The 22,795-nt window shown below is 45.7% G+C and overlaps 1 protein-coding gene across 9 annotated transcripts; it reads left to right on the top strand.

Moving 5' to 3' along the window:
• Positions 1–4,392: 4,392 nt before the first annotated feature.
• On the top strand, positions 4,393–20,942 carry TP53I13 (tumor protein p53 inducible protein 13). 9 transcript variants are annotated; one of them, XM_033922982.1, is made up of 4 exons: positions 4,393–4,530; positions 12,152–12,264; positions 18,414–19,231; positions 20,479–20,942. In XM_033922982.1, exons 3-4 carry the CDS (start codon positions 18,529–18,531, stop codon positions 20,586–20,588), a joined length of 813 nt encoding a protein of 270 aa, XP_033778873.1. In that variant the 5' UTR covers positions 4,393–4,530; positions 12,152–12,264; positions 18,414–18,528; the 3' UTR covers positions 20,589–20,942. The 9 variants fall into 9 exon arrangements, with proteins under 9 accessions (XP_033778873.1, XP_033778875.1, XP_033778883.1 ...); XM_033922985.1 differs by having other exon boundaries at positions 4,440–4,488; XM_033922983.1 differs by lacking the exon at positions 4,393–4,530 and adding an exon at positions 4,538–5,004.
• The last annotated feature ends 1,853 nt before the right edge of the window (positions 20,943–22,795 follow it).

Consider the following 22,795-nt stretch of genomic DNA (forward strand, 5'->3'; position numbering starts at 1 on the left):
AAATCTCTCATGCATATTCTGGTTCTGGTTTGGACATCTCGTTCCTGTATGCTGCTATTGAGTGAAGTTTTATGAATTATAATGTATTTCCAGCTGATCTCCTACCCCTCTACTAATATCTCCTCAATGACTCTATCAATTAACCAACCCCAAACTGCATCTTCCCTACAAGTATACCTCAATTCTCCATCCTTCCTTCTATCTCTCACCAATGCCTCTACTATGTAACCGACCCTAAACTGTAACTTCCTGGAAATGTCCAGCTATCTTCTACTGTAATCTGCTTAGAACTGCAAGGTACAGGCGGAATAGAAGTCACTAATGTAATGTATTATGGTTTTGATTTTTTGTAGTATTTGTGTGATATATTTTAGTGAGGATTATGATTGTGAGCATAATTTAGCAATAATGTTATATGTTGTAGTACATGTAGAAAAGTGGAGCCGTGACCAATTGTATCTCCTGAAAACGCCGATTGGCAAAACACAGAACTGTGTCGGGCTTGATTGCTCCTGATGATCGTGGTGGACAAGGTGTGGAGTAACCACAGTAAACAACTGGTTGCATGTAAAGCAATTTGAAAGATGACACAGCAATGAAGGCTTTAAAGGACTGGCTTTTTGGTACAGTCTTTGGACATTTCATGAATTTTAGATGAATTGGGTACATTGGGAGGGCTTCACTTGTACTGATTTTTGTATGTATGAAATGTAATGCAATGGGTGTATTGAATATATTTAAAATTATGGAGTGATTAAGCTTGTAAGCATAGTTCTTTGTGTATAATGCATATTCATTAGGGATATCCTAAAAACTCAACTAGCTGGTGGTCTCTCATGATAGGTTTAAGAACCACTGCACTAACATAACCTCTTACTTCCTAATGGCAGGCAAATTACCTTGGTGTCAAAAAGTATGTGCTGTCAGAAAAAAAGCAGTGCACTCAGCTGCCATGGTAGTAAAACAGCCATCTACTGCATCAAGAGTAAAATGTCTCCCTTCCATGAGTGAACAAGGACTAGCCCATGCACTGACAGAAGGATGACATGAAAAATGCCTTTTGGTTTCCCCAGTCCCTGTCCCATCCCCTACTCTCCTCACCATTTTTTCCTGTTGTCAAGTAAGCCCCAGACATCTTGATACCCTCAGCTTCCCCCCCCCCAGACTCCGTCCAGGTCCTTTATTCCATCCCAACTCCCCAAAAATGGACCAAATGGACCTCCCACTCTCTGCACTCACCTATAAACACAGGAAGGCATAAGCATTAAAGGAGGGTCCACTTGGACTCATGTCATCATCACTGAGTACATATTTTGGAGAGAGGCAGTTGCACTGCCACCGTAATATAGTTAGGGCTCAAGTAGAGAGTTGGGGTGTCTACTTGGATCACAAGCAAATATTTAGGGGAGGTCAGTGGACAATGTGAGCTAGTTCCCACCCCTGTCCTGGAGGACCACCTGGCCAATCGGGTTTTCAGACTAGCCCTAATGAATATGCATCAGAGAGATTTGCATATAATGGAAGTGACAGGCATGCAAATCTGTTCCATGCATATTCATTAGGACTAGCCTAAAAATCCAATTGGCCTGGTTGGGAACCACTGAGCTAGGTAACTCCACTGTGTTTAAGACAGGGGTCTCAAAGTCCCTCCATGAGGGCCGCAATCTAGTTGAGTTTTCAGGATTTCCCCAATGAATATGCATGAGATCTATGTGCATGCACTGCTTTCAATGCATATTCATTGGGGAAATCCTGAAAACCTGACTGGATTGCGGCCTTCAAGGAGGGACTTTGAGATCCCTGGTTTAAGATGATGGAACAAAGTACAACTAGGATTCTCATTTAACAGTATTGAAATCCTGGTTAAAAAAAGGCAAGATTTGCAAGATCCCACCTGGTTTTACCCAGACTAAACTAAACTAAACCTTAAGTTTGTATACCACATCATCTCCACAGAAGTAGAGCTTGACACGGTTTACTGGAATTACAAAAGAAAGGAACTCCAATGGGAAGAAGAAGAGCTTGGTAAAAAGGGGAGAAAGAAGGGACTAAGTGAAGAGGAGAGGGAGGGAGTGGTTACATTTTAGAGAAAAGCCAAGTTTTCAAATGTTTTCTGAAGCGTTGGAGGGAGGTCGCACTCCGGAGAGGGGCAGATAGGCTGTTCCACAGCTCGGTGATCTTGAAGAGGAGGGATGTTCCAAGTTTTCCTGTATGGGATATGCCTTTTAAAGAGGGGAATGATAGTATGAATTTTTTAGAGGATCTGGTGGAGTTAGGATTCGCGGAGAGCCAGGATAGTGGGAACAGGGGAGGAAGGATGCCATGTAGAGACTTGAAGGTTAGGCAGGCGCATTTGTAGTGGACCCTGAGGAGAACTGGGAGCCAGTGAAGCTTAGATAGAAGCGGGGAGACGTGGTTGAATTTGTTTTTTGCGAAAATTAATTTAGCCGCGGTATTCTGAATCCGCTGGAGTCTGAGATGACTTTTCTTTGTTAGGCTTAAGTAGATGGAGTTGCAGTAATCCAGTCTAGATAGAATGACGGATTGAACGAGGACAGCGAAGTGTTGTTGGTGGAAGCAGGATTTGACTTTCCTTAGCATGTGAAGGTTGAAAAAGCATTTTTTTACTAAGGAGTTGAGGTGATCGTTGAAGGACAGTGTAGAGTCAATGATGATTCCCAGAACTTTGCTTGAGTGCTCAAGCTGCAGTTTGGTGCCTGAGGATAGTGGGATGAGGGTGGGCAGCTGATCTAATTTTGGGCCTAGCCAAAGAAGTTTTGTTTTGGTCTCATTAAGTTTCATTTGAACGGTGAGCGCCCAGGATTGGAGGTTCGTTATACAAGAAGAGATGTTATCAGAGAGGTTGGTGAGGTTGGAGTCGGTCTCGAGGAGGACAAGAATGTCGTCGGCGTAGGTGTAGAGTGTCTCAAAGGGGGAAAGTTTGAGGAGTTTCAGGGAGGACATATAAACATTGAAAAGAATCGGGGATAGAGGTGAACCCTGAGGAACTCCGCAAATCGGTTTCCAAGGGGAGAATGAGGTACCGTTCATGTTAACGAAGTAGGAGCGAGAACGTAGGAATTTTGAGAACCAATCTAAGACTGTGGAGTTTATGCCAATTTCAGAAAGTTGGAGGATTAGTATGTCATGATGGACAATGTCGAAGGCTGCAGAAAGATCAAATTGAAGAAGGACAGCGAACTTGTTGCAAGAGTGAAGATGTTGGACTTTTGAAATTAAAGAGGCCAAAAGGGATTCAGTGCTAAAGTTGGGTCTGAAGCCATGTTGGTAGGGTAGTAGAATGGAGAATCTCTCAAGATAGGATGAGAGTTGGGTGGCTATGATGGACTCCAGCATCTTGGTCAGGAGAGGAATGTTAGCTATTGGGCGATAGCTGGATGGTGTGGAGGGGTTTAGATCAGCTTTTTTCAAAAGAGGGGATAAGGCAATGTCTCCCATTTCTGCAGAAAATAGGCCTGAGAGTAGAGCGGAATTTATAAGTTTGGTGAGAGATGAGATGGCTTTTGTGGGAATATTTTCGTATAAGTAGGAGGGGAAAGGATCCAAGGTGCAGTTGCAGGATTTTAACTTGAGGCAGAGTTTGGAGACCTGGGAATCGGAGACGAGATTGAAGGCGGTCCAGGATCTATTGGCTGGGATATGGTTGGCATCGGTTAAATTGGGGTTGGAGGCGGCGAGCACAGGGAGTTGTAAGAGGGTGTTGGAGGGAAGGAGCATCATATGGTGGTGACTTTCTCATTGAAGAATTTTGCTAGTTTATCGGCAGATGGAGAGGAGAGGGGTGTGGCGGAATCGTGTTTGGAGGATATGGAACGCCAAATGTTGAACAGTGTATTACTTTGGTTGTTGGATCTGGAGATTTTGTTGCCGTAGTAGTTCTTCCTTGATTTTTTTAATTCAGCATTGTAGAACTTGATATTCGCCCTCCAGGACTGTCTGTCGGTGGGGGATTTAGATTTTTTCCATTTGCGTTCCAGTATTCGACATCTGCATCTGTACTGCAGGTTCAGCTGGTCGGCAGATGAACACAAATTTTCTTTACATCACTTTGCCAACGGATGCAATTTGTCCCTTCTGTGATTTCGTATTTGTAGGGGTGGAAAAGGGGGGGAGCGGAGAAAAATAAACGAAAACAGTACAATGTTGCTGGCATGGGTAGGATCCTAAAGCCTTACCTTAGCCCCTAGATCTCTTGGGTCCTATTTGCTAAGCATTTTCCACCTCGACACAAAACGGGAGAGAACCGTTAGTAAATAGGCCCCTACGATATATTTCCTTATGGCTGGGAGGGAAACCTTCCGTTGTCGGGTGTAGTTTGCCCCTAGCTTGATCCCGTAGTTTGGGGAGGAGTGAATGGAAAGCATGTTGCTGACTTTGGAACGCTGCCTAGTGGTGGGCGGAGTCTCGCTCTCTCCTCTGCAGTTCTGGCCGGTCTGGGGAGTAACGGAGAAAGGATAAGCGCGAAAGGTCAGGCCCCGCCCTCTTGCACAGCAGCCTAAAATCTTCCAGGTGGGGATTATGCACTAGCAGCCGCTTCCTATGACCGGGGCAGCCCAGCGCACGAGGACTGTTCCTGAGATGACCATGGGTATAGGACTGGGTGCTCTGCGCAGGCAAAGTACGGTAGCTTAGCATCAGGAAGACTTAAAGTCCCAAGATGCAAATAAGCCTCAGGGAACAAGGTGTACTGTAGTAAACGGACATCTTTGGTCAGCATGCAGACAGAAATCCGGGCTGACTCAGGATAGTGATGCCCACCAGAGCCAATTTGCTCTTGGAGTGCCTCCCTGCCTCTCAGTATGCAGGCACAAATCCAGAGCGGTGCCCGAAGGCAATGAGTGGGCCCTTCTGCTTCCTCTCCTGGCCCGCAGTTTATGATGGTTGCTGACAGCGGCAGAAGCATGTTAGGCTATTGACTAACACCTGGGTCGTGTGGTATTCCACCCACAGGAAACATCAGGATGTGGCAGGGAGAAGATCCAGGTACAGTACTGGCTGATCGTAGCCTGTTACGATGACGATGCTGCTGCCGCCACCACCAGCAACTGACAAACTTTTTATAGGACCATAGGGGAGAGAGGGGTGAGGGGGAAAGAGGGGGTGTTGAAAAGGCTTAACCTGTAGATCAGATGAGGTCAGAAGCTGGGGGTTTTGGAACCCCTAATTGTCAGTGCCCTGACCAGAGCCTTACATGGGCCAGTGATTAAAGCAGCCCTGCACAAATCTATCCAACATCTTTGTCATTTATGATAAATATTAGCCAAGCTTAGAGAAATATTTTTATCATGTTTTCAAAACCTTGTCTGTTAGACCAAAAAGAGCAGTTCTGGAATGTGTGATGTGAGTTAGAGTAACTCTGTACAAAATATTCATTAGCTTTCCCTAAGCTTCTTTGCATCAGAACCTGCGCTTGCTTTTCTGAAAGAATCTTCACCATATCTAGCGTATTTTATATTTCAAGCTGACTCTCAGCCTGGATCTGCCTGCAGCAGAGCCTGACTAATATTTCAAAAGATCTTGGTGGATGCTTCAGGTTAGTTTGTGTTGGGCAGGTCTATTTACTAACAGTTCTCTTCCATTTTGTGTCTAGGTTGAAAATACTTTCTAGAGTCCAGATTGGTTAAAGGGTGACCTTAGTATCCTAGCCTTAGTTGTGAAGGAAATGATTAATCATAGCAGAAAAAGTCCTGAACAGTCCATCCAGTCTATTCATTATCAATGCATAAATGAAAAATTCTCTTTTTGATATTTCTGGGACATAGATCGTAGAAGTTCACCCAACTAACAAAGCTCACTCCAGCCTATCTGAACCATCTTGTCATTTGCAAGACACAGATCATAAGAAAGGCTGCCCAGCCCTGTCCTCATATTCCAAATTACTGGAATTTCCGTTGGAGCTCTCCAGCCCATCCAAATTGCCATATACAGGGCATAGACCTTATACAAGCCTGCCCAGAACCAGATTTAGTTCTTCACAGCTAGTGTTGCCACCTCAGCACCACCCAACACATCAAACACACATGCAACCATAAGATTTGTTTTTCATACTATTCATTTTCTAATTTCTGTATTTATTCCAAGCCTTTTTTAAATTGTTCATCATATTTGGTCTCCATCATCTCCTGCAGGAGGGCAGTTCAAACATCAACCACCCTCGCCCTGAAAAAGAATTTCCTCACGTTACTCCTCAGTTTACCACCCCCCAGCCTCAATTTATGTCCTCTAGTTTTACAATTTTCCCTTCTCTGGAAAAAAAATTTGCTTCTATATTAATACCCTTCAAGTATTTAAACATCTGTGTCATATCACTCCTGTCCCTCCTCTAGGGTGAAGGGGAGAAATACGTAGAAGCTGATAAAGATAAGGCTGAATTGCTTAACAAATATTTCTGTTATCCCAGGACAAGCAGGCAGCTATTCTTGACTGATGGGTGACGGCACCGACGGAGCCCCGGTACGGACAATTTTAGAGTGATCTCACTCTAAGAACTTTTAGAAAGTTCTAGCTCGGCCGCACCGCGCACGCGCGAGTGCCTTCCCGCCCGACAGAGGCGCGCGGTCCCTCAGTTTCTTAGTTTCCGCGGAGCTAAGAAGACGCGTTTTCAACGGCTGTTGAAATTTTTTTCTTAACTTGCCTTCCCGCTCGCGTAAACGTTTGATTTCTTTAACCTTTCTTTTATTTTGATTAAAAAAAAAAAAAAAAAAACAATCTTATATTTTTTTTTTTCTTCAATTTCGGTTTTTCCCCGGCGGGGCCTTCTGCCACCATCGAAGCCTCGGCCTTCGATTTGGCGGAAGCCGTTTTCCCTTTCATGCCCCCTCAACCGGGTTTTAAAAAGTGCCAGCGGTGTGCTAGGCCTATATCTCTCACGGACCCACACAACTGGTGCTTGCAGTGTTTGGGTCCTGAGCATCAGGCCTCTTCTTGCACCCGCTGTGCTACTTTAAAGAAAAGAACTTTAAAAAATCGCTTAATTCAACAGCGTTTGTTATTCGGTGCCGAGATGTCCGACCCCGTTCCTTCGACTCCGGCTTCGGCACCGCTTCAGTCGGCACCCTCGTCTTCGACGCCGCGTGATTCCACACCGGCATCCCAACAGTCAGGTAAGCCGGCTAAGAAGCCTTCCCCGCTGGAACGTCTTCCGGCCTCGAGTGCAGTGAGCCCAGTCCTGCCGCCGGTTAGACGCCAGCGGAAGCGCTCCGCCCCTATTGAGGTGAGTCCCTCGACATCGGGCTCCTCATCTCCGGGGCGTAGAGCGGCACCGCAGGTACCGCAGAAGAAAAAAGCGGTACCGGTGCCATCCCTCGATGACCGCATTACGGCCATCCTTCATGTGCAGCTTAAGGAGCAATTAGAACGACTCCTTCCTGCTATAATGACACCGAACCTTCCGGTGCCAGTCCGCACCGAGCCATCGGTACCGGTTGTACATCAACCCGTGTCGGTACCGGTTGTCGAACCTGTCTTACCTGCTTCTACTGTCTCGGTACCGCTTCACCTAACTTCATCGGTATCGATGCCAGTCCTTGCACCGGAGCCGACAGCTCACCATCAATCGGTACAGACTTCGGCACCGGTGCGACCGATAACATCGCCTGACTCGGTATCGATGAGGTCGGGTAAGTCGGTACGCAAAACCCGACACATGCAAACATCGACACCTGAGTCTCGGGACCATTCTTCCCATGTCCGAGACCCTGATCTGTGGGGGGACTCAGAGGAACCCTTTCTTTCTGAAGGAGAATGTTCCTCAGAGGAGGAGGATTCGGCTCTCCCTGACCCATCCTCCAAACAGACCACTTCCTCTTTCTCCAATTTCTTGAAGGAGATGTGTGAGTCTTTGTCCATTCCTTTGGAGGCTGAATCCAAAAAGTCTAAAGCTTTTTTGGATGCCCTTGATTTTGATCAGCCTCCAAAGGAATTTTTGAAGCTTCCCCTTCATGACATCTTGAGGGAAACTTTCTATAAAAATTTAGAGACTCCTTTAACTGTTCCAGGGGCCCCACGTAAACTGGATTCTCTATACAAGGTAATTCCCATTCCTGGGTTCGACAAGCCTCAACTTCCACACGAATCCTTATTTGTCGAATCCACCCTTAAAAAGACTTCAGGAGCCAGTGTATATGCATCTGTCCCTCCTGGCAGAGAAGGAAGGGCCATGGATAAATTCGGTAAGAGGCTCTACCAAAACGCTATGTTAGCAAATAGAGCTAGTAATTATGCTTTTCATTTTTCTTTTTATTTAAAGCATCTCCTTACCACCATGGCTTCCTTCGAGAAGTATCTTCCTTCAAGAAAACATCCATCTTTTCACTCCTGCTTGTCGTCTCTATTCCAACTTCGTAAGTTTATGGTTAGGTCCATATATGACACCTTTGAACTTACATCCAGAGCGACAGCTATGTCGGTGGCTATGCGCCGTTTGGCCTGGCTTCGGGTATCCGAGCTTGATGTTAACCATCAAGATCGGTTAGCCAACGCCCCATGCCTAGGGGATGAGCTCTTTGGGGATTCCATGGACTCTACCACCCAAAAGCTCTCGGCTCATGAGACGCGCTGGGATACCCTGCTCAAGAATAAAAAGAAGCCTCCTCCACCAAGACCATACCGGCAGCAATCGGCTTATCAACGCCGTTTCACAGCCCGTCCATTACCTACCACTGCTCAACAACCTCGACGTCAGAGGCAACAGCAACGTCAGCCTCCCCGACAGCAGCAACAGCAGCAACCTGCGAAACAACCTCCTCAGCAGAAGTCACAGCCCTTTTGACTTCATTCTCCGCAGTATAGCCAGTATCCCTGTTCCTATTCTCCTGCCTCAACCAATAGGAGGTCGACTTTCTCTGTTCTTCAGCCGGTGGGAAGTAATCACTTCGGACCAATGGGTCCTCAACATCATCCGCCACGGCTACTCTCTCAACTTTCAGACTCTCCCACCTCAAAGCCTGCCAAAAGAGTCTGCTTTGAACAGTCCTCAATCAGCCCTCCTTATTCAGGAGGTCCAATCCCTCCTCCTTCTGAACGCTATAGAGGAAGTTCCTCTAGATCAAAAGGGGCAGGGATTCTACTCCCGTTACTTTCTAGTTCCCAAAAAGACAGGAGATCTCAGACCCATCCTGGACCTTCGCGATCTCAACATTCATCTAGTAAAAGAAAAATTCAAGATGCTTTCTTTAGCCATACTTTATCCCCTTCTAAATCAAAACGACTGGCTATGCTCCCTCGATCTCAAAGAGGCTTACACTCACATACCGATCAATGTAACCTCAAGACCATATCTCCGATTCATGATCAATCATTGTCATTACCAGTACAAGGTGCTGCCCTTCGGTCTTGCCTCATCTCCAAGGGTATTCACCAAATGTCTCATTGTGGTGGCGGCTTTTCTGCGCTCTCACCACCTGCAGGTATTTCCTTACCTGGACGATTGGTTGATCAAAGACACTTCTGCCCAAGCGGTCCTTCTGGCCACCAACCAAACCATCCAGTTTCTGCAACTTCTGGGATTCGAGATCAATCTACCCAAATCTCATATCATTCCCACTCAGAGACTTCAATTCATTGGAGCGATCCTAGATACACTCCTCATGAGAGCTTTCCTGCCATCCAATCGACTTCAGACCCTTCAGTCTCTATGTCACCAGGTACTTCCTCTGCCGTCCATCTCAGCAAGACAAATGATGGTGCTCTTGGGACACATGGCATCCACAGTTCATGTCACACCTCATGCCCGTCTTCACCTGCGCACTCCTCAATGGACCCTTGCGACCCAGTGGTCCCAAGCGTCGGACTCTTGCTCACGACACATATCTGTGACATCATCTCTTCGTCAGTCTCTGCAATGGTGGTTGGTATCCTCAAATCTATCCAGAGGTCTTCTGTTCCATCAGCCTCCTCATCAACTAGTCATCACCACCGACGCCTCTCTGTACGCATGGGGAGCTCACTTGAACGAGTTCCAGACTCAGGGTCTTTGGTCAGCCCAGGAAAAGAAGCATCAAATCAATTTCCTGGAACTCAGAGCAATGTTTTACGCCCTCAAGGCCTTTCAACACCTTCTCTTTCCTCAGGTCCTTCTGTTGTGCACAGACAATCAGGTTGCGATGTACTACATCAACAAACAGGGTGGGACAGGCTCTCGCCTTTTATGCCAGGAAGCCCAGAAGATCTGGAATTGGGCCATAGATCATCATCTCTTCCTGAAAGCTATTTACATTCAGGGGAAACAGAATTCATTAGCGGACAAACTCAGCAGAATTCTCCAGCCTCACGAGTGGACACTCGACCCTGTAACTCTACAGTCTATCTTCACTCAATGGGGCACTCCTCAGATAGACCTCTTTGCAGCTCCTCACAATCACCAGCTGCCCCGTTTCTGCTCAAGACTTTACTCTCCACACCGTCTCACAGCAGATGCTTTTCTCCTCGACTGGTCGAATCTGTTCCTGTACGCCTTCCCTCCTCTACCTCTCATGTTGAGAACCTTGTTCAAGCTCAAGAGGGAACGAGCCACCATGATTCTGATTGCTCCGAGGTGGCCCAGGCAACATTGGTTCTCCCTTCTACTTCAACTCAGTTCCAGGGAACCTTTTCTTCTTCCTCTGTTTCCTTCTCTGCTTACGCAACAGCAGGGAACCCTTCTGCATCCCAACCTCCAGTCTCTACACCTGATGGCTTGGTATCTCTCGGGCTGAACTCGACTGATACTCTTTTGTCTCAGCCCGTTCGTTCCATTCTGGATGCCTCCAGGAAACCAGCCACTCTACAATGTTACCATCAAAAGTGGACGAGGTTTTCTTCCTGGTGTCTTCTTCATCATCTTGATCCCACTTCCCTAGCGGTGGAGACGTTGTTGGATTATCTTCTTTCCTTGTCTGATTCTGGCCTGAAGTCCTCTTCCATCAGGGTCCACCTCAGTGCCATTGCAGCTTTTCATGAGCCAGTCCATGGAAAACTTCTTTCAGCTCATCCCCTGGTATCCAGGTTCATGCGTGGGCTTTTCAATGTGAAACCACCTCTTAAAGCCCCTCCGGTTATCTGGGATCTCAATGTGGTTCTTTCCGCTTTAATGAAACCTCCATTTGAACCTTTAGCTACCTCTCCTTTCAAATTTCTCACTTGGAAGGTACTTTTTCTTATTGCCATTACCTCTGCCAGGAGGGTCAGTGAGCTTCATGCACTGGTTGCAGATCCACCTTTTACGGTTTTTCACCATGACAAGGTGGTTCTGCGTACACATCCAAAGTTTCTCCCCAAGGTTGTTTCTGAATTTCATCTCAACCAATCCATTGTTTTACCTGTTTTCTTTCCAAAACCTCATTCTCATTCTGGGGAACAAGCTCTGCATACTTTGGATTGTAAAAGGGCTCTTGCTTACTATCTGGAGCGTACGAAACCCCACAGATCAGTTCCCCAACTCTTTCTGTCCTTTGATCCGAATAAATTGGGACGTCCTGTTTCTAAACGTACGTTGTCTAATTGGCTTGCAGCGTGCATTTCATTCTGTTATGCTCAGACGGGACTGACACTGGAAGGTTCTGTCACAGCCCATAAAGTCAGAGCAATGTCAGCATCTGTAGCTTTCCTCCGTTCCACTCCTATTGAGGAAATCTGCAAGGCTGCTACTTGGTCCTCAGTTCACACTTTTACATCTCATTATTGTCTGGATACATTCTCCAGAAGGGATGGTCACTTCGGCCAATCTGTTTTGCAAAATTTGTTTTCTTAATGGCCAACCTTCCCTCCATCCCTCTTTTTGTTAGCTTGGAGGTCACCCATCAGTCAAGAATAGCTGCCTGCTTGTCCTGGGATAAAGCACAGTTACTTACCGTAACAGGTGTTATCCAGGGACAGCAGGCAGATATTCTTGCGTCCCACCCACCTCCCCGGGTTGGCTTCTTAGCTGGCTTATACTAACTGAGGGACCGCGCGCCTCTGTCGGGCGGGAAGGCACTCGCGCGTGCGCGGTGCGGCCGAGCTAGAACTTTCTAAAAGTTCTTAGAGTGAGATCACTCTAAAATTGTCCGTACCGGGGCTCCGTCGGTGCCGTCACCCATCAGTCAAGAATATCTGCCTGCTGTCCCTGGATAACACCTGTTACGGTAAGTAACTGTGCTTTCTGTGTTCACAGCTAAAGTGCCAGGAGTGAAACTGCAGAAGAGAACCGTAAATAGGGATGGAGGTGTGGTAGATCCTGATCAATTTTTAGAGGATTGTATTCGTGAGGAGCTAGCTAAACTAAAGGTAAACAAAGCGATGGGGCAAGATGGTGTACATCTGAGGGTACTGAGGGAACTTAAGAAAGTTCTCGCAGCTCCGCTGGCTGACCTTTTCAATGCTTCTGTAGAGTTGGGAGTGGTACTGGAGGACTGGAGAAGGACAAATGTGATCCCTCTCCACAAAAGTGGAAGGAAGAAATAGGGAACTGGACAGGTAAGTTTAACCTCCGTAGTAAGTACAGTAAATTAATGAAAACACTTTTAAAACAAAGAATAGTGAAGTTTCTGAAACCCAGTGGATTACAGGACCTAAGGCAACATGGATTCACTAGAGACAGGTCTTGTCAGACAAATCTGACAATTTTCTTTGACTGGGTAATGAGAGAATTGGATAGAGGGAGTGCACTAGACGTGGTGTATTTAGATTTTAGCAAAGCCTTTCACACTGTTCCACACAGGTGTCTAATAAATAAACTCAGTGCCCTTGGGCTGGACTCTAAAGTGATGGACTGAATCAGGAACTGGTTGAATGGAAGGTGACAGAGGGTAGTTGTTAATAGAGATCGCTCTGAGGAAAGGGATGTTACCAGTGGTGTGCCTCAAGGTTTTGTTGTTGGGCCTGTTCTTTTTAACACTTTTGTAAGTGATATTGCTGAAGAGCTGTCAGGTAAGATTTGCCTCTTTGCAGATGATATCAAAGGTATAGCTAGTAGGAAAAAGGAGATCTTGATACCCCTGTATAAGACGCTGGTGAGACATCTTAGAATATTGTGTATAATTCTGGAGACCACACCTTCAAAAGATATAAACAGGATGGAGTTGGTCCAGAGGAAGTCTACTAAAATGGTCAGTGGTCTTCATCATATGGTGTATGTGGACAGACTTAAAGATCTCAATATGTATACTTTGAAGGAAAGGTGGGAAAGAGAAAATATGCTAGAGACTTTTAAATACCTACATGGCATAAATGCATATGATGCAAGTCTCTCATTTGAATGGAAGCTCAGGAATGAGAGGGCATAAGATGAAGTTAAGAAGTGATAGGCTCAAGAATAGTCTATGAAAATAGTTTTTATAGAAAGGGTGAAAGATGCGTGGAATAGTCTTCCAATAGAGATGGTGGAGACAAAGACTGTCTGAATTCAAGAAAGCATGGAACAGACACATGGGATCTCTTAGGGAGAGGAGGAGATAGTGGATGGGCCTTTATCTGCCATCATGTTTCCAGGCTCTTGTATGTGTATTCTGTAACAACCCTCTGGGCCATTTTAAGACTTTTTTTACATCCTTAGCAAGATACAACCTCAAAGTAAAGCCTCATTTCTTGTATAGAAGCATCAACACCTCCTTTCTTCTTCTGGTTACACCTTTCTTTACAGTCTAGCATCCTTCTGGCTGCAGCCACCACCTTGTCACATTGTTTCTACATCTTCACACTACCACCCGAAGGTTCTTCTCCTGAGCCGTGCATATCAACTGCTCCTAGCACATGCAGCTCCTTTGGATTTCTGCTGTCCAAATGTATCACTCTGCACTTCTTTGCATTGAATTTTAGTTGCCAAACATTAGCCACTTGAGTGTGGCTCGCAGTTCAGGTAGCTAGAGCAGAAGTGCTCAACTTGCTTCCCTTCCGGTAAAGAGGACGCTGAAGCGCTGGGCCAACCAACCTTCGCCACCCGACGTCAATTCTGACATCGGAGAGGAAGTTCTGGTCCAGCCAATCGCTGCCTGGCTGGTCCGGAACTTCCTGTCCGATGTTAGAATTGACATCATGTGGGGAAGGTTGGTCGGCCTGGCGCTTTAGTGTCCTCTTTACGGGGAAGGGAAGCAGGGAAAGCTCAGAACTCAGCAGCGGTGGCAGTGGCGGTGTTCCCCAATGGCGGTGGCTTGGGGGAGGGAAGGGAGACAGAAAGACAGACAAAGGGGGCATAGAGAGAGAAAGATAGGGAGACACAGAAAGGGGGCATAGAGAGAGAAAGAGACAGAAAGAAAGAAAGGGGGCATGGAGAGAGAAAGAAAAGTTGGGGGAGGGAATGAGGTCTGGAGGAGAAGAAGCATACAGGAGGCTGAAAGAAGGGAAGAAATATTGGATGCACAGTCAGAAGAATAAAGTGCAACCAGAGACTAATGAAATTACCAGACAACAAAGGTAAGAAAAATGATTTTATTTTCAATTTAGTGATCAAAATGTGTCCGTTTTGATAATTTATATCTGCTGTCTATATTTTGCACTATGGCCCCCTTTTGCTAAACCACAATAGCAGTTTTTAGCGCAGGGAGCCTATGAGCATCGAGAGCAGTGCAGGGCATTCAGCGCAGCTCCCTGCGATAAAAACTGCTATCGCGGTTTAGTAAAAAGGGAGGGGCAAATTTGTCTATTTTTGTATAGTTGTTACTGAGGTAACATTGCATAAAGTCATCTGCCTTGACCTCTTTGAAAACCCGCGGAATATAAATGATAATTAACATTTTCTCTGCGTACAGTGTGCTTTTAAAAATTTTATCGTTGGTAAATCATTTTGACTTGGCCACGAAGGTAAGGGGGGGGGAGGGAGGGGAGCTGCTGAAAGACATCTAGTAATCCTTGCAGACTTGACTGTGCAGGGAATTTTTTTTGTAAAATCATGTTTTGCTATGTGACAGGCATTATTTAGACTTTAACTTCTATGAATGAATAGAATGAAAATGATATAAAATGTGCGTGCGCTGAAGGGAAGTGGAGAGAGAGTGGACTGAGGACGCTGAATGAAAATGGGGAAGAGAGAGTGGGGAGAAAGCTCATTGGCTCCCAGTCCAATACAGGATAACTTATAAGATTGCCCTTTTAATATTCAAAACCCTCAAAACTAAAGAACCTGCATTCCTTGATAAAAATCTTATACCTTATGAATCTAATAGATCCTTAAGATCCTCTGGACAGCATCTACTTTGGGTTCCTTCTTTAAAAATAATAAATATCCATAGAACAACAATATTCTCAGTGACTGCACCCACACTCTGGAACGCATTACCCACTTATCTTTGAGCAGAGCAGAGCAGAACTTAGATAAATTTAAAGGAGCTCTAAAAAGCTTCTTATTCATTGATGCTTTTGGCTAACTATGTTACCATTCTTTTATTATTGAACCCCTTAGACCAGGGGTAGGGATCTCCGGTCCTCGAGAGCCGTATTCCAGTTGGGTTTTCAGGATTTCCCCAATGAATATGCATTGAAAGCAGTGCATGCAAATAGATCTCATGCATATTCATTGGGGAAATCCTGAAAACCCGACTGGAATACGGCTCTCGAGGACCGGAGTTCCCTACCCCTGCCTTAGACCTTTTGTTTTTTCCCATATATGTTTTCTTTCTGTATTTATTGTAGTTCTCTCCCCAATCCATTTGTTCTTATTACATTTATTTTGTGTCTTGTTCATCTGAGTATATTTTGTCTGTTTAATACTGTTGTTTTTAATTCTGGTTTTATTTCTGTTCTTACCCCTTTTTTGTTGCTGTAATACGCTTAATATTTAATCAAATTTACAATAAACTTATAAATTGACAATTGTATAGAATATTGTTTCTTTTTATACTTTAATATAATAAGTTCAGTATAAAACTTCAAGGCTTGTGTGGATTGGATTTGATGGTTTGCGGGGACGGGGACCAATTTTTTCCCCGTGCCAGGCTCTGCCACGAATCGATTTTGACTACGTGTGGGCGAGCGGGGTGTCAGTCGGGTCGACGTAGCCGTCTTAGCGCAAGCGGGCGCGGGGTATGGCTCTCAAAAGAAATCTTAATTGTTGTACTGCTGATCTTTGGCTCTTTTGACTAATGAGTTTGTCTACCACTGCATTAGACCATTCTTCTAATTTGCAGATCTGGTTTTCATATTGTCCTTTCCCTCTGGGGTGTCCACTTTGTTACAAATCTTGGTATCAACTGCAAAAAAGACACACCTTACTCCTTTGGCAATATCACTCACAAATATATTGAACAGAATCGGGCCTAGCACCAGTCCTTGAAGCACTCCACTCCTCACTTTTCACCTGATTGTAAACCGCTTAGATAACCTGATAGGCGGTATATAAATACCTTTAAAAAACCCCAAACTTTTCCTTTATCTGAGTGAATTCCATCAACTACCACCCTCTGACATCTGTCTTGTCAGCTTGTTTCTAATCCAGTTCATCACTTTGGGTCCTAACTTCAGCCTGTCAAAATCCTTCCTGGGTGTGAATTTATTTGGCTTTTAGCACACATTAACTAAACTAACGATAGTATGAAAGCCATCACATGAAAGAAGCTTTTATAGGTTTTCCTGCAAAAAGTGTTAACCCCCATTCCTAAACCCATAACCACACTATAGGTAGAGTCTGTGCTAGCCCACTGCAGTCGCCTATGTTCTCTTTGACTTTTGGGAGGTTAATACCGTGTTTCCCGAAAAATAAGCCCTAGCATGATTTTTAAAGTTGCTCCTAATATAAGCCCTACCCCAAAAATTAGCCTTAGTTAAGATTGACCCCTGAAGCACCACCCTCCCGGAATGTTCCCAACACGCCCCATCCCTGACACAAGTGCTGTCTGATTCACCCCTTAAAAAAATCAGACTCATCAGTTGAGCAACCCCCCACCCCGGTGAGACCTGACATACCTCTGCTGCGAGGTCTCCTAAAGCGGCAGCGCTCTGAACAGGCTGCTTCACAGCTTTCCCTCTGCCACGTCACTGATGACATCATCAGTGATGTAGCAGAGAGAAGGCCCCGGTGGGGAAGGCCACGAAGCAGCCTGTTCAGAGCGTTGCCACCGCTGCTGTTTTTTGAGGCCTTGGAGGTAAGGTCTGTCAGTCTCATGGTGAGAGGGTCTGCGAGGTTCTGCTACACAGGGGGATGGGAGGGAGGGATAGAAAGATGCTGCATAGGGGAGTGAGACTGTCGGTGAGGTTCTGCTGCACAGGGGGATGGGAGGGAGGGATAGAAAGATGCTGCACCAGGGGATGGGTGAGAGAGTCTGTGAGGTTCTGCTGCACAGGGGGATGGGAGGGAAGGATAGCAAGATGCTGCACAGGGGGATGAGTGAGACGGTCGGTGGGGTTCTGCTGCATAGGGGGGATGAGAGGGAGGGAGAGAAAGATGCTGCACAAGGGGATTGGGGGGGATAAAGGAAAGAGAAAGAATTGGGTGGAGGAGAGGGAGAGATGATTTGTTGTACATGAAAAAAAAAAAAGACATCCCTCCAAATAAGCCCTAATGTATTTTTTGGAGCAAAAATTAACATAAGACCCAGCCTTATTTTTGGGGAAACACGGTATATGAAAAATGCTTGTATTGCTGCTGCCACCTGTGCTGGGGCGGTGTGCAGAAACAAACTTGCAGGAATTGCCACAGGTAGAGAATGACATGAGGACAAATTTTTCCTGCAAGAACTCAATTTTCCGGTCCCCGCAAGTTTGGTCACTGGCCCAGTCCCCACCCCATTCCTGTAAGCTCTGCCTTTAACTGCACAAGTCTTGAACACTTATGATTTTAAAGCATTTGAGTATTTGAGGCTTGTGTAGATTCCAGGCTTTCCACTGCTATATTCTGTCAACAATTTTCAGTTGACAGAATATAGCAGCGGAAAGCCTGGAATGCCTAAACTTTGGCCCTGAAGCAGCGGAACACAACTCCACAAAATGCTGGCCGCGTCGGCATTTTCTAAGATTAAGCACTGCTTTAAGTTACGTAATGTACCAGTCACTTTTTTCAGTTGAATGGAGTAGTGCATGAGAATTTGATAAAAGTTTAAAAAAAGATAAATAATTGAAAGTATGAGAACCTACAATAATTGAATTGAAATGAACTTCAAAATAGTTAGGAATAAGTTAAAATAATTTATGGTAAAGCAAGACACAAGTAAACGGGTTTTTGGCCAATGACTGGAGCAAGGAGCATTAAAATTACGCTGATCGATTCAGTCTATGATATCATGACTGTGCTTAGGCTCCATTTCTGAGGCCTTTTCCTGTAAAAAAGTGATTACATTATCTTGCATATAATTAATTTATTTAAATCATCTACCATTTCTGGGTTGCTTGATTTCTCAACCTTTAGCACAGCCTGGAAGGTTGTCTGTTAATGGCAGTGGTACAGATTAACCTAAGTAGTATCCCATAATGCTGAGGCCTTGGCCTTTAATTTTGCTTAATTTCCCCAGACCCTGATGAAGTATTTCCAGCCCCAGAATCCAGCCTCAGCATCAAAACAGAAAGAAAGACTGAGAGGAGGCCAGCAGGCCCTGGCAAAGATGGCAGCATGGAACGCAACCTGCCATGCGGGCCCTTAGGCAAGTCCAGGCTGCAGATTATCTGCGACCCACAGGAGGCACAAAGGCTATGGAGAAAGGGTCATTGCGATATCTTGTCAGGTCAGAGAGATTGCCTAAGGAGCACCGCCAGGACAAAAACACAACTATCGCACCACGTCCAAGCCAGGCCATAGAGAGGGAAAGCACAAGGAATGCAGTGCCATCTGTGCTACACCACAGTACTAGCAGCAGAAATATCTCAGAGGACGAGGTGCTGGGCAGAAAAGAAAACAGCTCAGTAAGGTGGGAAAAACAGCCGAATGAAGTAGCTGCATCTACAGCTTCAACACCAAGGCGCCCACATCCCACCAACAGCTCGGCTTCAACTCCAGGGTTTCAAAGGGAGAGCGCTGGTTCTTCTGTCAAGGGGGGTTGCAGTTGTCCAGGGAGCTCTGGCCACGAACAGGCTCCCCTCAGTCACCAGCTGGCCTCGCATCAGAAAGGTGCCATGGCCAATGGCAGGCAGGGCCTTCTCCAGAGATCTCCTAACTCACATATTCCAACGCCACGGACAGAAGAAGCAACTTGGGCGGCTGCCGCCCTCATATTTCTCTTTGTGTTACTGACCCTGGCTGTGCTCTACACCAGACTGTACAGGCACTTTCGCAGGAGTCGGAGTTTGTACTGGGACCTGTGGAGAGACGCTGCGGGGCAGGAGACCGTGTCCTGTAAGTATGTGATTAGCACTAGGGAGCACTGTATCCTGTAGATTTGACAGTATTATAATTGTTACTCAGAGTGCGCTGTCCTTGAAGTACTCTTGGTCCTACTGCTAGTAATTATTACACAGGGTGCTCTCAAGTCTGTATGCATACATACAACAGAAATTATTACTTGGGGAATGTTCTGTTTTGTAAATAAGCTTTGAGCAGTATCGTAGGAGGGCTCTCTCCTTTAAGTAGATACTTGATAGTGACAATAGTAATTATTCCTTGTAGTGCACTATCCTGCAAATATACTAACTATATAGGGTATGCTGTCTGGCTGTGCGTACATTTGAGGCAGTATTTACTGTCAATATTCCTCAGAGAATACCAATAATTACATAGGACGTGCTGTGTCTGGCCATGAATATACCCGAGGCAGCATTTCAGTGGCATAGTAAGGGAAGTTTGCACCTGGGGCAGAGGTGCCCGGTGTTGCCACATTGTATGCTTCCCCCCTCCCCCCCACTTCAAATCTTCTCTGGCTGCAAGCATTTCTTACCTGCCATTTGCACTAGCCTCATCCTTCTCCGACTTCACTTCCTGGTTCCTGTGAACAGGAAATTACGTCCTAAGGAGGGATGAGGCTCATGCGAGCAGCAAGTAAGAGATGCTTCTTGCGGCCAGCAAAGATTTGAAAAGGTACTGGGGGGGGGACAGGGGGAAGAGGACAAGTAGTAGTGCAACATTTACAGTTGGTATTCCTTAGGGAGCCCTAATAAGTACATAGGGTGTGTTCTATCTGGCCATGAGAGGCAGATCCTGCTTTCTTTGAGTTGCATGCTGTACTTTGTATGCTCCAGAAGGCTTGTAATTGAACCATGTACCATGCTCAAGTCTGGTTCCTCAGGGAGCCGATGGATGTGGGACCAGACACCATTTGCTATTCTCCAGCTCCTTGGGGAAGGCGAGGTATGCGACAAGCAGAACGACTTCATGCAGTCTTTTCCATGCCATAACAGACGGCATCACACCATTTGGGACTCTTGTGCCAGGAAGGAAATGTAATCAGGAACTAGCCTCATTTTCAGTAAAAAACTGACTGAGAACAAAGGTTCAGTTTGTCACCTAAATGACTTTTGAACTGCTCCCTGTCCTTGACTATAGTGCTTCAGATTAAGAACAGTAGTGGGGGGAGCAGGAGCTATCCAGCCCCCCTCGTTCACCACTGTCCCCTCCCCTTTCTTTCTATTCTGTTTTGTATGCCATAGCTGTTATTAAGGGACGGCTGCTTTCCCGAAAGAACCGCAGGAAGCGCTGGCAGAAACACCGGCAGCCACCACTACTGCTACAAGAGGGTGACAGTGAGAGCTCTGCGTAGAGAACAGCGTGTAGGGAAGCGTGGCAGAACCCTGCGTCATGCCCAACCTTCCACAGAAGCTGCAGCGAAGTGGCTAGAAGTATGCTGAAGCGAGGAAAAGGTTCATACTGCTGCTAAATATTGATTGAGACGGGGTTTCCTGAAGCAGCCTTGCAAAACATGGTCCGTGTTGGGACCCCACAAGTTAAGTAAAAGATTCATTTATATAATTTTGTAGTGTTTTGTTTATACACAGTCATATACACTTCTCCCTCCCTATTTGCGGGGTTTAGGGGCAGAGTCGGCCCGCGAATAACTTTTGGCCGGCTCTGACCCACCCCCCTGACCTTACCTGGTGGTCTGGCGGTGACGTGGGGCAGGAGTGATCTTCCTACACTCCTGCCCCGTGCTGCTGAGTTCCCGTGGTCCGCGAGGGCTGCAATCCAGTTGGGTTTTCAGGATTTCCTCAATGATTATGCATGAGATCTATTAGCATACAATGAAAGCAGTCCATGCAAATAGATCTCATGCATATTCATTGGGGAAATCTTGAAAACCCAACTGGATTGCAGCCCTTCGCGGACCGACATTTCACATCTCTGATGTAGATTTTTTTTTTTTGAGTTTCGAGAATCTGTGTTGTTTTCTTTATGTTGAATTGATTGAGCAATTATACATTTGAACATGTACTGAAATGACCCCTGATGCAGGCAAAGTGTTGAAATTTGGCCCATGTTGGGTCCTTCAGTAAATTTGTGCCTTTATGCTTGAGGCCCAGCATTTCATAGGCAAGGGCACAAATATGATGAGAGCTCTTGCCTTTTGCAACTACAGAGTAAGTGTCACCCTGGAAAGCTCCCAAGAAGAGGTTGAAGATCGAGGGACACTAATAATACCATTTGTCTTTGAACAGGATTTAAATTCCTTGATGAGAATGTTCTTTCGATACTCACACAGTTTGTTTGTAGGTCAAAAGATCTGGATCTTCCCGGATGTTACTAAGTCAACACAGGATCGAAGGAAATTATTATTATTATTATTTCTTGGGTTGGGAGCCACATTCCTGCTTAGTTATCCATGTAAATGTCTTGTAAGATATGCCAGGACTAAATCTATATTCTTTTTACCTGAGCAACTTCGTAGCTTTTTGAACTCAAAGAAAATTACATAGTATGTCTGATAGCTGCTTTATTATAATAGAGCAGGAATAGTATCCACGTTAAGCCTTTCTTTACTATAAACGATGTTTAAGAATTTAGAGCTCCTTATCTTTTCTTTCTTGTTTCTCAATCTTAATTTTAATTGAGGTCAGATAAGAGCTTTTAATATGGTCTTAAATTTAAATCCTAACTTAAGAGGTATTGCTGAGTTGATTTGTTTCAACTAAGAATGCTGATTTGGATTTTTTTTAATTTTTTATTAAGTTAGGATATTTATGCATATTGATATTGAAGCTCTGGTCTAATGTAACAAGAGGAGTTCTTGTGTATTTGTTGGAAAATTGAATAAAAAAATTAAAACACAGAGTAAGTGTCACCCAGACGAGGACTTGTGCTTGTTTCTGTAAGTAACATGGTTTAAAACGGTTCTCAGATCTGGCAAGTGTCAGGTTTGCTTGTTTACATATACAGTGGAACCTTGGTTTACGAGCATAATTCGTTCCAGAAGCATGCTCGTAAACCAAATTGCTCGTATATCAAAGCAAGTTTCCCTATAGGAAGTAAGGGAAACTGCTTTGATTGGTTCCACCTCCCCCCCCCCACGAGGCTACCAGCGCTGCTCCATTCTCCCCCCCCCTTGAGGAATCCGACGCTGTTCCAAACCCCTCCCCGCGATCCAGCTTCCTCCCCCTGCGAACCGGCATCCCCTCCTCCACCGTGATCCTACTTTCCCCCCTCCCGAGCAGTCAATGACACCCTTTACCCGACTTGGCACCAGTGCCGGTGCCCGAAGATCCTCCTTCTTCTGGTCTGGGCTGGGCGGGACTGGCTTTGAGCATTTGCGCATGCTCAAAGCCTTCTGGTCTTGCTCTCTCCAAGATTGAGAGCGAGACCAGAAGGCTTTGAGCATGCGCAAATGCTCAAAGCCAGTCCAGCCCAGACCAGAAGAAGGAGGATCTCCGATGCACCGCCCAGCCCAGGCTGCACCAGAAGAGCGAGGATCTTCGGGCACCGGCACTGGTGCCAAGTCGGGTAAAGGGTGTCATTGACTGCTTAGGGGGGGTGGGG

This window comes from Geotrypetes seraphini, chromosome 15, assembly GCF_902459505.1.
Source record: "Geotrypetes seraphini chromosome 15, aGeoSer1.1, whole genome shotgun sequence".
Taxonomy (NCBI): domain Eukaryota; kingdom Metazoa; phylum Chordata; class Amphibia; order Gymnophiona; family Dermophiidae; genus Geotrypetes; species Geotrypetes seraphini.